The sequence below is a fragment of the Pseudophryne corroboree genome, chromosome 2 (genome assembly GCF_028390025.1).
Source record: "Pseudophryne corroboree isolate aPseCor3 chromosome 2, aPseCor3.hap2, whole genome shotgun sequence".
In the NCBI taxonomy this organism is placed as follows: Eukaryota; Metazoa; Chordata; class Amphibia; order Anura; family Myobatrachidae; genus Pseudophryne; species Pseudophryne corroboree.
In genome coordinates, this window is record NC_086445.1 from 508254496 (window position 1) to 508270397 (window position 15902).

A 15902-nucleotide genomic window follows, 5' to 3' on the forward strand; every position below is an offset into this window, starting at 1 on the left:
CCAAGTGGCTCCGCGGGTCTTATATGGCCCTCGGGCCTGAGGTTCCCCACCCCTGCCCTAATGCAATCTCCTACACCCAACAACCAGCACTCACAGCCCCTGGTCTGACAGATGTTGTGCTGAAGGGCTCTGAAGCTGAGTTGTGTTGGAGGAAATCAGTGCTGCATGCAATGAGAACGCTGTCCTTGAAAAGATTGCACCTGACACGCTGCAGTCAGGAAATAAACCAAAAAAAAAGAATATGCAGCACTAAATTCATGAGATGGGTTATCTGAACTAGGCATACATGATTTAATATATAAAATTCATAACACACATACACAATATAAAAGCGTAAAAAATAAGAATTTACTTACCGATAATTCTATTTCTCGTAGTCCGTAGTGGATGCTGGGGACTCCGTCAGGACCATGGGGATAGCGGCTCCGCAGGAGACAGGGCACAAAATTAAAAGTTTGACCACTAGGTGGTGTGCACTGGCTCCTCCCCCTATGACCCTCCTCCAAGCCTCAGTTAGGATACTGTGCCCGGACGAGCGTACACAATAAGGAAGGATTTTGAATCCCGGGTAAGACTCATACCAGCCACACCAATCACACTGTACAACTTGAGATCTGAACCCAGTTAACAGCATGATAACAGAGGAGCCTCTGAAAAGATGGCTTCCAACAATAATAACCCGATTTTTGTAACAATAACTATGTACAAGTATTGCAGACAATCCGCACTTGGGATGGGCGCCCAGCATCCACTACGGACTACGAGAAATAGATTTATCGGTAAGTAAATTCTTATTTTCTCTGACGTCCTAAGTGGATGCTGGGGACTCCGTCAGGACCATGGGGATTATACCAAAGCTCCCAAACGGGCGGGAGAGTGCGGATGACTCTGCAGCACCGAATGAGAGAACTCCAGGTCCTCCTTAGCCAGGGTATCAAATTTGTAGAATTTTACAAACGTGTTCTCCCCTGACCACTTAGCTGCTCGGCAGCGTTGTAATGCCGAGACCCCTCGGGCAGCCGCCCAAGGTGAGCCCACCTTCCTTGTGGAGTGGGCATTTACAGATTTTGGCTGTGGCAGGCCTGCCACAGAATGCGCAAGTTGAATTGTGCTACAAATCCAACGAGCAATCGTCTGCTTAGACGCAGGAACACCCAGCTTGTTGGGTGCATACAGTATAAACAGCGAGTCAGCCTTTCTGACTCCAGCCGTCCTTTAAATATATATATATATATATTTTTAAGGCTCTGACAACGTCGAACAACTTGGAGTCCTCCAAGTCGCTAGAAGCCGCAGGCACCACAATAGGTTGGTTCAGGTGAAACGCTGATACCACCTTAGGGAGAAACTGAGGACGCGTCCGCAGTTCTGCCCTGTCCCAATGGAAAATCAGATATGGGCTTTTGTACGATAAAGCCGCCAATTCTTACACTCTCCTGGCCGAAGCCAGGGCCAGTAGCATGGTCACTTTCCATGTAAGATATTTCAAATCCATCGATTTGAGTGGCTCAAACCAATGGGATTTGAGAAATCCCAAAACTACATTGAGATCCCACGGTGCCACTGGAGGCACAACCGGGCTGTATATGTAGTACTCCTTTGACAAAAGCTTGGACTTCAGGAACTGAAGCCAATTCTTTCTGGAAGAAAATCGACAGGGCCGAAATTTGAACCTTAATGGACCCCAATTTGAGGCCCATAGACAATCCTGTTTGCAGGAAATGTAGGAATCGACCCAGTTGAAATTCCTCCGTCGGAGCCCTCTCCTTAGGATCCGGCGTTCAACCGCCATGCCGTCAAACGCAGCCGCGGTAAGTCTAGAGGTAGAGTGCACGGATCCTCCGTGCGCATCTCTTGAAGTTCCGGGTACCAAGTCCTTCTTGGCCAATCCGGAGCCACGAGTATCGTTCTTACTCCCCTTCGCCTTATAATTCTCAGTACCTTGGGTATGAGAGGCAGAGGGGGGAACACATACATTGACTGGTACACCCATGGTGTTACCAATGCGTCCCCAGCTATTGCCTGAGGGTCTCTTGACCCGGCGCAATACCTGTCCAGTTTTTTGTTGAGGCGGGACGCCATCGTGTCCACCTTTGGTTTTTCCCAACGGTTCACAATCATGTGGAAGACTTCTGGGTGAAGTCCCCACTCTCCCGGGTGGTGATCGTGTCTGCTGAGGAAGTCTGCTTCCCAGTTGTCCACTCCCGGAATGAACACTGCTGACAGTGCTATCACATGATTTTCTGCCCAGCGAAAAATCCTTGCAGCTTCTGCCATTGCCCTCCTGCTTCTTGTGTCGCCCTGTCTGTTTACGTGGGCGACTGCCGTGGTGTTGTCCTACTGGATCAACACCGGCTGACCCTGAAGCAGAGGTCTTGCCAGGCTTAGAGCATTGTAAATTGCCCTTAGCTCCAGTATATTTATGTGAAGTGAAGTCTCCAGGCTTGACCACACTCCCTGGAAATTTCTTCCCTGTGTGACTGCTCCCCAGCCTCTCAGGCTGGCATTCGTGGTCACCAGGACCCAGTCCTGAATGCCGAATCTGCGGCCCTCCAAAAAGGTGAGCACTCTGCAACCACCACAGAAGAGACCCCCTTGTCCTTGGAGACGGGGCTATCCGCTGATGCATCTGAAGATGCGATCCGGACGATTTGTCCAGCAGATCCCACTGAAAGGTTCTTGCGTGGAATCTGCCGAATGGAATCGCTTCGTAAGAAGCCATCATTTACCCAGGACTCTTGTGCATTGATGCACTGACACTTTTCTTGGTTTTAGGAGGTTCCTGACTAGCTCGGATAACTCCCTGGCTTTCTCCTCCGGTAGAAAAACCTTTTTCTGAACTGTGTCCAGAATCATCCCTAGGAACAGCAGACGTGTTGTCGGGATCAGCTGGGATTTTGGAATATTTAGAATCCACCCGTGCTGTTGTAGCACTACTTGGTATAGTGCTACTGCGACCTCTAACTGTTCTCTGGATCTTGCCCTTATCAGGAGAACGTTCAAGTAAGGGATAATTAATACGCCTTTTCTTTGAAGTAGAATCATCATTTCAGCCTTTACCTTGGTAAAGACCCGGGGTGCCGTGGACAATCCAAACGGCAACGTCTGAAACTGATAGTGACAGTTTTGTACCACGAACCTGAGGTACCCTTGGTGTGAAGGGCAAATTGGGACATGGAGGTAAGCATCCTTGATGTCCCAGGCCACCATAAAGTCCCCTTCTTCCAGATTCGCCATCACTGCTCTGAGTGATTTCATCTTGAACTTGAACCTTTGTATGTAAGTGTTCAAAAGATTTCAGACTTAGAATAGGTCTCACCGAGCCGTCCGGCTTCGGTACCACAAACAGCGTGAAATAATACCCCTTTCCTTGTTGTAGTAGGGGTACCTTGACTATTACTTGCTGGGAATACAGCTTGTGAATAGCTTCCAACACCGTCTCCCTGTCGGAGGGAGATGTTGGTAAAGCAGACTTCAGGAGTCTGCGAGGAAGAGACGTCTCGAATTCCAATCTGTACCCCTGTGATACTACCTGCAGGATCCAGGGGTCGACTTGCGAGTGAGCCCACTGCGCGCTGAAATTCTTGAGACGACCCCCCCACCGGACCTGAGTCCGCTTGTAGGGCCCCAGCGACATGCTGAGGATTTTCCAGAAGCGGGGGAAGTCTTCTGCTCCTGGGAAGGAGCTGCTTGCTGCAGTCTCTTACCCTTTCCTTTGCCTCGGGCAGATATGAATGGCCTTTTGCCCGCTTGTTCTTATGAGAACGAAAGGACTGAGGCTGAAAAGACGGGGTCTATTTCTGTTGGGAGGTGACCTGAGGTAAAAAAGGTGGATTTTCCGGCTGTTGCCGTGGCCACCAAGTCCGATAGACCGACCCCAAATAATTCCTCCCCTTTATACGGCCAACTTCCATATGCCGCTTGGAATCCGCATCACCTGACCACTGTCGCGTCCATAAACTTCTTCTGGCAGAAATGGACAGCGCACTTACCCTTGATGCCAGAGTGCCAATATCCCTCTGTGCATCTCGCATATAAAGAAAATGCATCCTTTAAATGCTCTATAGTCAATAAAATATTGTCGCTATTCAGGGTATCAATATTTCCAGTCAGAGATTCCGACCAAACCCCCCCAGCACTGCACATCCATGCTGGGGCGATTGCTGGTCGCAGTATAACATCAGTATGTGTGTATATACTTTTTAGAGTATTTTCCAGCCTCCTATCAGCTGGATCTTTGAGGGCGGCCGTATCAGGAGACGGTAACGCCACTTGTTTTGATAAGCGTGTGAGCGCCTTATCTACCCTAGGGGGTGTTTCCCAGCGCGCCCTAACCTCTGGCGGGAAAGGGTATAATGCCAATAACTTCTTTGAAATTAGCAACTTCCTATCGGGGGTAACCCACGCTTCATCACACACTTCAATCAATTTATCTGATTCAGGAAAAACTACAGGTAGTTTTTTTTACACCCCACATAATACCCATTTTTGTGGTACTTGTAGTATCAGAAATATGTAACGCCTCCTTCATTGCCGTGATTATGTAACGTGTGGCCCTACTGGAAAATACGTTTGTTTCTTCACCGTCGACACTGGAGTCAGTGTCCGTGTCTGTGTCTATGTCGACCGACTGAGGTAATGGGCGTTTTAAAGCCCCTGACTGTGTTTGAGACGCCTGGACAGGTACTAATTGGTTTGCCGGCCGTCTCATATCGTCAACCGACCTTGTAGCGTGTTGACACTATCACGTAATTCCATAAATAAAGCCATCCATTCCGGTGTCGACTCCCTAGGGGGTGACATCCCATTACAGGCAATTGCTCCGCCTCCACTAACATCGTCCTCATACCTGTCGACACACACGTACCGACACACAGCACACACACAGGGAATGCTCTGATAGAGGACAGGACCCCACTAGCCCTTTGGGGAGACAGAGGGAGAGTTTGCCAGCACACACCAAGGCGCTATAATTATACAGGGACAACCTTATAGTAAGTGTTTTCCCTTATAGCAGCTTAATATATATTAATATCGCCAAAATATGCCCCCCTCTCTGTTTTAACCCTGTTTCTGTAGTTGCGGTGCAGGGGAGAGCCTGGGAGCCTTCCCACCAGCGGATCTGTGTGGGAAAAATGGCGCTGTGTGCTGAGGAGATAGGCCCCGCCCCCTTCACGGCGGGCTCTTCTCCCGGTTTTTTCTGTAATCCTGGCGGGGGTTAAATACATCCATATAGCCCAGGGGCTATATGTGATGTATTTTTAGCCAGTAAAGGTAATTACATTGCTGCCCAGGGCGCCCCCCCCCCCCCAGCGCCCTGCACCCTCAGTGACCGCGGTGTGAAGTGTGCTGAGAGCAATGGCGCACAGCTGCAGTGCTGTGCGCTACCTTAAGAAGACTGGGACGTCTTCAGCCGCCGATTTCTGGACCTCTTCTCTCTTCAGCATCTGTAAGGGGGCCGGCGGTGCGGCTCCGGTGACCCATCCAGGCTGTACCTGTGATCGTCCCTCTGGAGCTAGTGTCCAGTAGCCTAAGAAGCCAATCCATCCTGCACGCAGATGAGTTCGCTTCTTCTCCCCTTAGTCCCGCGTTGCAGTGAGCCTGTTGCCAGCAGGACTCACTGAAAATAAAAAACCTAACAAACTTTTATTCTAAGCAGCTCTTTAGGAGAGCCACCTAGATTGCACCCTTCTCGGCCGGGCACAAAAACCTAACTGAGGCTTGGAGGAGGGTCATAGGGGGAGGAGCCAGTGCACACCACCTAGTGGTCAAACTTTTAATTTTGTGCCCTGTCTCCTGCGGAGCCGCTATCCCCATGGTCCTGACGGAGTCCCCAGCATCCACTTAGGACGTCAGAGAAAACAAGATAGACGTCACCAAATAATACTTGATCTTTCTCAGCCATGCCTAATTTAACTGTAGAGATAATTGTAAAAGAAGACCACTCTTTCTCCTTTAGAACTGACAGCCAAGTCCAACGATGCAAATTAGGACTGGATGACAGCCGCTGGAGGATAGTCCCATTAAAAAAGCTGCAGGGCTCAGCAGCGAAACGCATTGGTATGCCACCTGTCACCTTATAATTTTGGCCGTATCTACTGGTGCCTTCTTCAATACTAGAATATTGCTTATTTATACTGCATGGACGATCTCCTACCATTATCACTGGACATCCGTATCAATGGTGAGGACCCTTGTGGAACATATAATTTACTAGTGGGACTATCCTCCAGCGGCTGTAAAACAGTCCTAATGTGTGTATACGTGTTATGAATTTTATAGATTAAATCATGTGTATCTAGTTCAGACAATCCATCTCATGAATTTAGGGCTGCCTATTCTTCTTTTTCTTTGGTTTATTCTATTAGGAGTGACTAACCCTATTCTTGGCATCGTCTCTAGAAAACCAGTCCATATCCTAGCACCTTACTCTCTATACCTGTTGCTTAATTTACCAGGAGACAGGAAATGCAGGAGAGGCTAAGGAAGGGGAGCTATAGCCGAGAGAAAGCCCACCCCAGCCAAGTCAGTCAGATGCAAGTGCTGCTAAAGCTACGCCCCCACCCCTGATGAAGAATACCTGGACATCCCAGTCTTACAGGCAAGACACCCCTTTCTTTCCTGGAAGGACATACCTGTATGCGTGGTCGGAATATCATACACCCAATTGAGGGTTGAATATCACTTGGTATTAACCACCCTAACTGTTATGTGAATATTTATTTTACCTCACGCATCAATCACTTTGGATATAAAGGATAAATACCACTACCATATTATGGACTAATGACTATTATCCAATTGCTGTGATAGCAATCCTCAAAACTATGTTTGGATCCCCACTTTCATCTTTATCTACATAAAGTAGATTTTCTCTTTTTGATATTGAATTTTTTATATCTTTAAAAAAATGTATATGTCACATCTGTCTAAATACGGGTGGGTATTAGGTATGAATTAACCATTTTGAAATAAAACAGTACACCCTCAGAGATCTTGAGACCAAGCCTCACCAAACAACAGCATATTATGCAGGAGGTCGATCCGTGTATAATTTACATGAAAAATATTTTTGATTGGGGGGGTTGCATTTCACCATTTGCATTTGAGGAGAGATTTACAGAAATCTCCTTCGTGACTTATATGGTACTAGTAGCCACCCAAACAAAAACCATCACTACGGTTAAAAAAACAACAACCCAAAACCATAGTTTCCAGATTATTAAAAAATGAATGAAAAGCTGTTCTCTAACACTAATGTCAACATCCTCTGGGTATATACAGGCCTGCTGAAAGTGTTCAGTAAGCCTTCTGTACATGGTGTGTTTCAAAATGCAGCCCACAGCACTAACAAACCAGGCACTGCAGTGCAAGACCTTCAGAAGCAAAAGGTGCCGAGCCTGTGGAGAAAGTCTTACTGCGTTTCACTATTCAATACAACTATGAATGATCTAGGTCAGGATGCACAGAACACATACATATTTAAAACAAATTAAGCAATAACAGGCCACTACACTTTGGAGAATGATTTGAGTTACCAATAACCCAATTATAATTACTGCAATATGTGTATTTTTTTTAGTTTTTTTTTACCTTTTCACTGTCACTGCCTCAGGGAATGCGACGCAGACTAGGTTACCGTTTCTTACCCGTCCGGCCACTTGTGAGAATCAGGCATGCTTTGGTGATCGGTGGTGTTCTGCCTGCACTGCTGTGGGTATTAGTAGGGTGTTGCGGCGTTCCACGTGGCATTGTTCCTGCCGGCTCAGCAGCAGGGATGGCGCAATCTTGCACAATGTCTGCTGATCAGTCTGACCAATCCCTTGCAGCCATAGCGTCAGCTGACGTTCTCAGTCAATCAAGTGACGCCCAGGGATAAAAAGCTTCCTGCTTCCCAGTGTTCAGGTTGCCAGTGGCATAAGTCATACAGCTCTGTTTCCAGACACTGCACTAGTACCTGCATTTACTCTGAGTGTATATTATCACAGTTCCATCGGTTCCAGTCTACTATCATCACAGCCTCCACTGGATCCAGTACGACATTATTCACAGACTTCATCAGTTCCAGTCGGTATTATTCACAGTCTGCATCAGTTTCAGTACGATACGGTCTCAATCTCCATCTGTTCCAGTCCAATATCACCTCTGCCTCCATTGGATCCAGTCCAATATTATTCACAGTCTCCATCAGTTCAGGTCTTACATCCTTCAAGACCTTATTGGTTCCAGCCTGATACCAGATTCCAGCCTAATATCCTAGCTTACATCCGTTCCTATTCATTTTCAGATACCGCTACACTAGCTCAGTTATCCCGGACAGAGGTCTGCGAACGTTAGGTGCAGCGAAACCCAAAACCCCTTGCGGTATTCCCTGGAGAAGACCACTGACTGGGTAAGACTCTGCGCTTCTGCTCTGGGTCTAATCAACTACCTGGGGCTAGTTTCCGTAACTCTCCTGAGGATAGAGCTTCTTCTAAATCTATTAGTAGAAACTACAATAGACCGCCTAGCTTCCAGCACAACCCTACTCCAGTTACCAGAGACTCTGACACATGTCCGGAGACATCCAAACACCAAATCCAGACAATCCTGTGGTCACCATTTAATGTGTGACAAGTACAGAAGAGCCATTAGCATTCACTTAACAGAAGAGCCTCCTCAATGAAAGGCAATGCACATATTCCATATGCTAGCTTAATAGTGTAAAGATGATCATGTTCATTGGCAGTTATTCCTTTTCCCCTGGGTAAAATATAGCTTTTAAATTCATCAGCAAGTACTACTGTACAAAGCACAGTGAACAAAGTACTATTATAGCGGACACAAAAGAACAAGATAACTATTAAAGCCTACATAGGATTTTTAAGCTTTAAAAATGTCAATTTTTCTATAGTGATATATAACCATAGCAATGTACATATTATACATACAGGTGTTCTAGGTTCAGAACATATATGGAAACAGATTACATCAAGGTTACAGGTTTTTTTTAGACTGCTTTAAAAACACCTCTACTACATTAACCAGCAGTGTGCACTTCATAAGAAGTCCACCCTTCAAATTAATTGATGTTATCAGCTACAATATAAAAGCTACTAACATTTTTTTTTTTTTTTAAACTCCTGTAAGACTCCATTTATGTTTAGGACTAAAGAAAGGAGAAGTAGACATGGCTTGGTGTGAACGCTGGTCATCAAGAAAACTCATTCCACTTCCAAAGTGTAAAGCCCGCAGCTGAATAGCATGGACGGCTCTTCCTCTGATCCCCATCACAGTGTCCAAAACATGCACAAGCACAAATCGGAAATGAAAAATAAAATAAAAAAGCTGGCATATCAAACTATTTCCACTAAACTCTGTTATAGTCAATTTTACCCTACATATATTGTGAAGAACTTAAATTTGATGCCCACAACACTAAGAATAATAAGCCTACAAGCTAACCAGGATTTATAGACTGGCCCAGTGGTTCTCAAACTGTGTGCCTTGGCACCCTGGGGTGCCTCAGGGTACTTGCAGGGGTGCCCTGAGTTGGTGGTCCAGGAACAATTCAAATCATTTACAGTCAATGTAAGAGACAAAACCAGTGCTTGTGGCCGTCAACCCTGAAATATGTGGAACAGAAGCGAATCCTGTCCCTCACCACGTAACTGACCCTAAGGCTAAGGCGGACATATACACCCACTTTGCTTCATTTAAAAAAAAAATCTTTATGTCTCAACAGGAAACTTTTGGCCTAGGGATGCTGGGGGGAAAATCCTGATACTCTTGAGTGCAGTAACTCAAAAAAGTTTGGGAACCACTGGGCTGGGCTAAAGCAATCAGTATCAAACATGCAGCATGAGGTGAGGAGTAGAGGCAGAGACTGAGGTCATTATGCATACAACCAATGAATTGCAGAGATGCAGGGCTTAATAATGACTGCACACAAATAGAAAGGAAGATGTTGATTACAGCAGGCTTGGTCAACCTGTGGCTCTTCAGCTGTTGTAAAACCCATCATGCTTTGCTACAGCTTTGCTATTAGGGAATGCTAAAACTGTGACAGGGCATGCTTGGATGTGTAGTTTAACAACATATGGAGAGCCACAGGTTGGTACAACACAGACAGGCATCTAAGAGTGTTAAGAAGACAGCCAGCCTTTTGCTGTAAATCAATGCACAAAGACTACTGCTAAACCACTTTCAGTGGATGCCCAGAAGGCTTTTGTCTACACCTACCTGCTTCACAAACAATTTTGCTAGAATGCAACAGCCTGCGGGTTGTGGGCAATGGTAAGATTCCGGCGATGTGGGCAAGATTTAAAGCAGCACTTTTTTTGGGAAACGGAACACTTACCTAGTTTGTTTTATTCTTTTTTTTAATTGCCACTTTAAATTAGAAGGACATCACCAAAATCTCTGCACTGCTGTCACTGACAAGCTATTTACATTGTGGCCTCTACCTTGCGTTGCAAAATAGGAGACTACAGTGCAAGCTGATATTTTCTTTGCTAAACATTTGCGTGGTGGTTTATCCATAGTGTCTGTTTAGAAGTATTTTCTAGCTGGCAAATTTCTCTAACTGACCCAGCTTAATACTTCATGTAAAACATCAAACAGGGAAATTACCATTATACACTAGCACTCAATTATGTAAGATTTCTGCCACTAGGAGAGGGTTAAATATTATACATGTCAGAATGCCTGGTGAAAACATTCCCCAATTTGGCAGATATGAATAGTTGCTAGGGGCGTCAATCTGTTGCCTGTGACTACCACATCTAGTAATGCCCAATATTTGTAAGATTCTCCTCATGCTGGGTGAATTCTTGTGCCCTGCTCCGCTCATGTCAGAGAGGCTTCTATACTCCCATATGCTCTTGGCACCTACATAAATTGCTGCTTGGAAAACTAAAAATTGGTTGTCAACTGGTGCGAATCACACGGAACTTGATCTAGTAAAAACAAGAAAATTAAGACTTGAGAGTGTGCACAGGTGTGTTGTAGAGAAGGGGAGGTGCCACTACACCAACGGTTTCAGAATTGCAATCTTCAATTCAACGAAAAAGTAATTACCACAGATCAACAGAACTTGAACAATTTCTGTACTCACCAACTAGTACTTCAACAGCTGCCAATGAATCATCCTCCCAATCCATTTCTTCCTGCTTTTCATCTGGACACTCTTTTACACTGGATGAAATGGGATAAAACTGCTTCCATTCACCAATCAATTTCTTGGTAGCAGAGTCAGACATTTTAAACGACTGCCCTGTGAGTGTGCCATTTAAGCCAAATGGACTTAAGATAACTGAAACAAATAAATGTTTGATTATATGAAAATAAGATTTTAAACCTACCGGTAAATCTTTATCTCCTAGTCCGTAGAGGATGCTGGGGACTCCGTAAGGACCATGGGGAATAGATGGGCTTCGCAGGAGACATGGGCACTAAAAAGAACTTTAGGTATGGGTGTGCACTGGCTCCTCCCTCTATGCCCCTCCTCCAGACCTCAGTTAGAGAAACAGTGCCCAGAGGAGACGGACAGTACGAGTAAAGGATTTTGGAAATCCAAGGGCAAGATTCATACCAGCCACACCATCCACACCGTATAACTTGGACTATACGAACCAGTCAACAGTATGAAACAAAACATCAGTCAAAGACCGATCAGAACTGCAACAAAAAACCCTTGTGCAAGCAATAACCATATACAAGTCTTGCAGAATGAAGTCCGCACTGGGACGGGCGCCCAGCATCCTCTACGGACTAGGAGAAAAAGATTTACCGGTAGGTTTAAAATCTTATTTTCTCTTACGTCCTAGAGGATGCTGGGGACTCCGCAAAGACCATGGGGATTATACCAAAGATCCAGACCGGGCGGGAGAGTGCGGATTACTCTGCAGCACCGATTGAGCAAACATGAGGTCCTCATCAGCCAGGGTATCAAACTTGTAGAACTTAGCAAAGGTGTTTGAACCCGACCAAGTAGCTGCTCGGCAAAGCTGTAATGCCGAGACACCTCGGGCAGCCGCCCAAGAAGAGCCCACCTTCCTAATGGAATGGGCCTTTACCAAATTTGGCAACGGAAATCCAGCCATAGCATGAGCCTGCTGAATCGTGTTACAGATCCAGCGAGCAATAATCTGCTTAGAAGCAGGAGCGCCAACCTTGTTGGCTGCATACAGGACAAATAGGGCCTCTGTTTTCCTAACCCAAGCCGTTCTGGCCACATAAATTTTCAATGCCCTGACCACATCCAGGGACTCGGAATCCTCCACGTCCCTTGTAGCCACAGGCACCATAATAGGTTGGTTCATATGAAAGGAAGAAACCTTAGGCAAAAATTGAGGACGAGTACGCAACTCAGCTCTATCCACATGGAAAATCAGATAAGGGCTTTTGTGAGACAAAGCCGCCAACTCAGACACTCACCGTGCCAAGGCCAACAACATGACCACTTTCCAAGTGAGATACTTCAATTCAACTGTTTGAAGAGGTTCAAACCAGTGAGACTTAAGAAAACGAAACACCACGTTAAAGGTCCCATGGTGCCACCGGAGGCACAAAAGGAGGCTGGATATGCAGCACCTCTTTCATAAAAGTCTGGACTTCAGGAAGAGAAGCCAATTCCTTTTGAAAGAAAATGGATAGGGCCGAAATCTGAACCTTAATGGAGCCTAATTTTAGGCCCAAATTCACTCCAGTTTGCAGGAAGTGAAGAAAACGGCCCAGATGGAATTCTTCCGGAGGAGCAGTCCTGGCTTCGCACCAAGACACATACTTCCTCCATATACGGTGAAAATGTTTCGCTGTCACCTCCTTCTTAGCCTTTATCAGAGTAGGAATGACCTTATCCGGAATGCCATTCTCAGCTAGTATCCTGCGTTCAACCGCCATGCCGTCAAACGCAGACGCGGTAAGTCCTGGAACAGACAAGGCCCTTGTTGTAACAGGTCTTCCCTGAGAGGAAGAGGCAACGGATCCTCTGTGAGCATTTCCAGTGCGTCCACTGCAACCGACTGAGGGTCCCTTGACCTGGCGCAATATATCGGAAGTTTCCTGTTGAGGCGTGATGCCATCATGTCTATTTGAGGCAGACCCCACTGACTTACAATTTCTGCGAAGACTTCCTGATGAAGTCCCCACTCTCTGGGATGCAGATCGTGTCTGCTTAGGAAGTCTGCTTCCCAGTTGTCCACTCCCGGAATGAAGACTGCTATCAGAGCGCTGACATGACTCTCCGCCCATCGAAGAATCTTTGAGGCTTCTGCCATTGCGACTCTGCTCCTTGTGCCGCCTTGGCGGTTTACGTGAGCCACTGCTGTGATGTTGTCTGGCTGAATCAGAACCGGTAGACCTCGAAGTAAGGTCTCTGCTTGCCGAAGGCCGTTGTATATGGCCCTTAATTCCAGCACATTTATGTGCAGACAAACTTCCTGGTTTGACCACAGACCCTGGAAGTTTCTTCCCTGCGTGACTGCTCCCCAGCATCGGAGGTTCGCGTCTGTGAACCCAGTCCTGAATGCCGAACCTGCGACCCTCTAGAAGGTGAGCACTCTGCAGCCACCACAGGAGAGATACCCTGGCCCTGGGGGACAGGCTGATCATTTGATGAATCTGTAGATGTGATCTGGACCACTTGTCCAGAAGGTCCCATTGAAAAGTCCTCGCATGGAACCTGCCGAAAGGAATGGCCTCGTAAGACGCCACCATTTTTACCAGAACTCGAGTGCAGTGATGCATTGACACCCTTTCTGGCTTCAACAGGTCCCTGACCAAGCCCTGAAGTTCCTGGGCCTTCTCCATCGGGAGAAAGACCCTCTTTTGTTCCGTGTCCAGAATCATGCCTAAGAAAGGCAATCGGGTCGTTGGGACCAACTGTGACTTCGGGAGATTGAGAATCCAGCCATGCTGTTGCAACACCCTCAGGGAGAGTAATACACTGTCCAGCAACTGTTCTCTCGATCTCGCTTTTATCAGGAGATCGTCCAAGTATGGGATAATTGTGACACCCTGCTTGCGCAGGAGCACCATCATTTCTGCCATTAATTTGGTAAAAATCCTCTGGGCCGTGGAAAGTCCAAACGGCAACGTCTGAACTTGGTAATGACAATCCTGCACCACAAACCTCAGGAACGCCTGATGAGGTGGATATATGGGGACATGAAGGTACGCATCCTTTATGTCTAGGGACACCATATAATCCCCCCCTTCCAGGCTGGCGATGACCGCTCTGAGCGATTCCATCTTGAACTTGAACCTCTTTAAGTATAGGTTTAAGGATTTTAAATTCAGAATGGGTCTGACCGAACCGTCCGGCTTCGGGACCACAAACAGGGTTGAATAATAGCCCATCCCTTGCTGTAGCAGGGGAACTTTGACCACCACTTGTTGAAGGCACAATTTTTGAATTGCCGCCAAAACTACCTCCCGCTCCGGGGAAGAAGCCGGCAGTGCAGATTTGAAAAACCGGCGAGGAGGCACCTCTTCGAATACCAGCCTGTACCCCTGAGAAACAATGTCTATTGCCCAGGGATCCACCCGAGAGTGAACCCAGACATGGCTGAAAAGTCGAAGACGTGCCCCCACTGGGGCGGGCTCCCTCAACGGAGCCCCAGCGTCATGCGGTGGATTTAGTAGAAGCCGGGGAGGACTTCTGTTCCTAAGAACTGGCTGTAGCCGACAGCTTTTTCCCCTTGCCCTTACCTCTGGCAAGAAAGGAAGATCCCCAAGCTCTCTTGGATTTATGCGACCGAAAGGACTGCATTTGATAATGTGGCGCTTTCTTCGGCAGTGAGGAAACAGAAGGCAAAAAAAAATTTGATTTACCTGCAGTAGCCGTGGAAACTAGGTCCGTGAGACCTTCCCCAAACAATTCCTCACCTTTGTAAGGCAAAACCTCCATATGCCGTTTCGAGTCGGCATCACCCGTCCACTGTCGGATCCACAGGGCTCGCCTGGTGGAAATCGCCATAGCGTTCGCTCTGGAACCCAGTATGCCCACATCCCTCTGAGCATCTCTCATATAAAGGACCGCATCCTTAATATGACCCAGGGTCAATAAAATAGTTTCCTTATCCATCATATCCATATCAGCAGATAAGGTATCAGTCCACGCTATTACAGCACTACAAACTCAAGCCGACGCTATTGCCGGTCTGAGTAATGTACCAGTATGTGTGTAAATTGACTTCAAGGTAGTCTCCTGCTTGCGATCAGCAGAATCCCTGAGGGTTGCGGTACCCTGAGACGGCAGAGCCACCTTTTTGGAAAAGTGTGTCAATGCTTTATCCACCCTTGGGGAGGATTCCCACCGTATCCTGTCCTTAATCAGGAAAGGATAAGCCATAAGAATTCTTTTGGGAATCTGCAGTTTCTTGTCTGGAGTTTCCCAAGCACTCTCAAATAACTCATTTAGTTCATATGAAGGTGGAAAAGTAACCTCATGCTTCTTTTCTTTAAACATGTGGACCCTCGTGTTAGGTACAGAGGGGTCATCTGTGATATGTAGCACATCCCTTATAGCCATAATCATATAATGAATACTTTTAGCCAATTTTGGCTGCAACCTCGCATCATCATAGTCAACACTGGAGTCAGAATCCGTGTCGGTATCAGTGTCTACTACTGGAGAAAGTGGACGTTTTTGAGACCCAGACGGCCCCTGTGACATAGGGAAAGGCAGGGTATGACCCCCTGTACATTCCCTGGACTCTTTGTCCAACCGTTTGTGCAATAAATTCACATTTGCATTTAAAACATTCCACATATCCAACCAGTCAGGTGTCAGCGTTGCCGACGGGGACACCACACTCATGCGCTCCACCTCATCCCTAGAAGAGCCTGCCGCTTCAGACATGCCGACACGTACGTACCGACACCCCACACACTCCGGGAAAACTCTAATCTGGAGACAG

The 15902-nt window shown here is 46.8% G+C and overlaps 1 protein-coding gene across 2 annotated transcripts in view; it reads right to left on the minus strand.

The window, feature by feature from the left end:
• The window catches only part of MED13 (mediator complex subunit 13), a 411382-nt gene that overhangs the window by 255748 nt on the left and 139732 nt on the right, over positions 1–15902 (minus strand). For both annotated transcript variants that reach the window (XM_063954032.1, XM_063954031.1), the window contains exon 5: positions 11096–11293. In XM_063954032.1, the coding sequence (XP_063810102.1) occupies positions 11096–11293 (198 nt within the window). The remainder of the gene's footprint in view (positions 1–11095; positions 11294–15902) is intronic.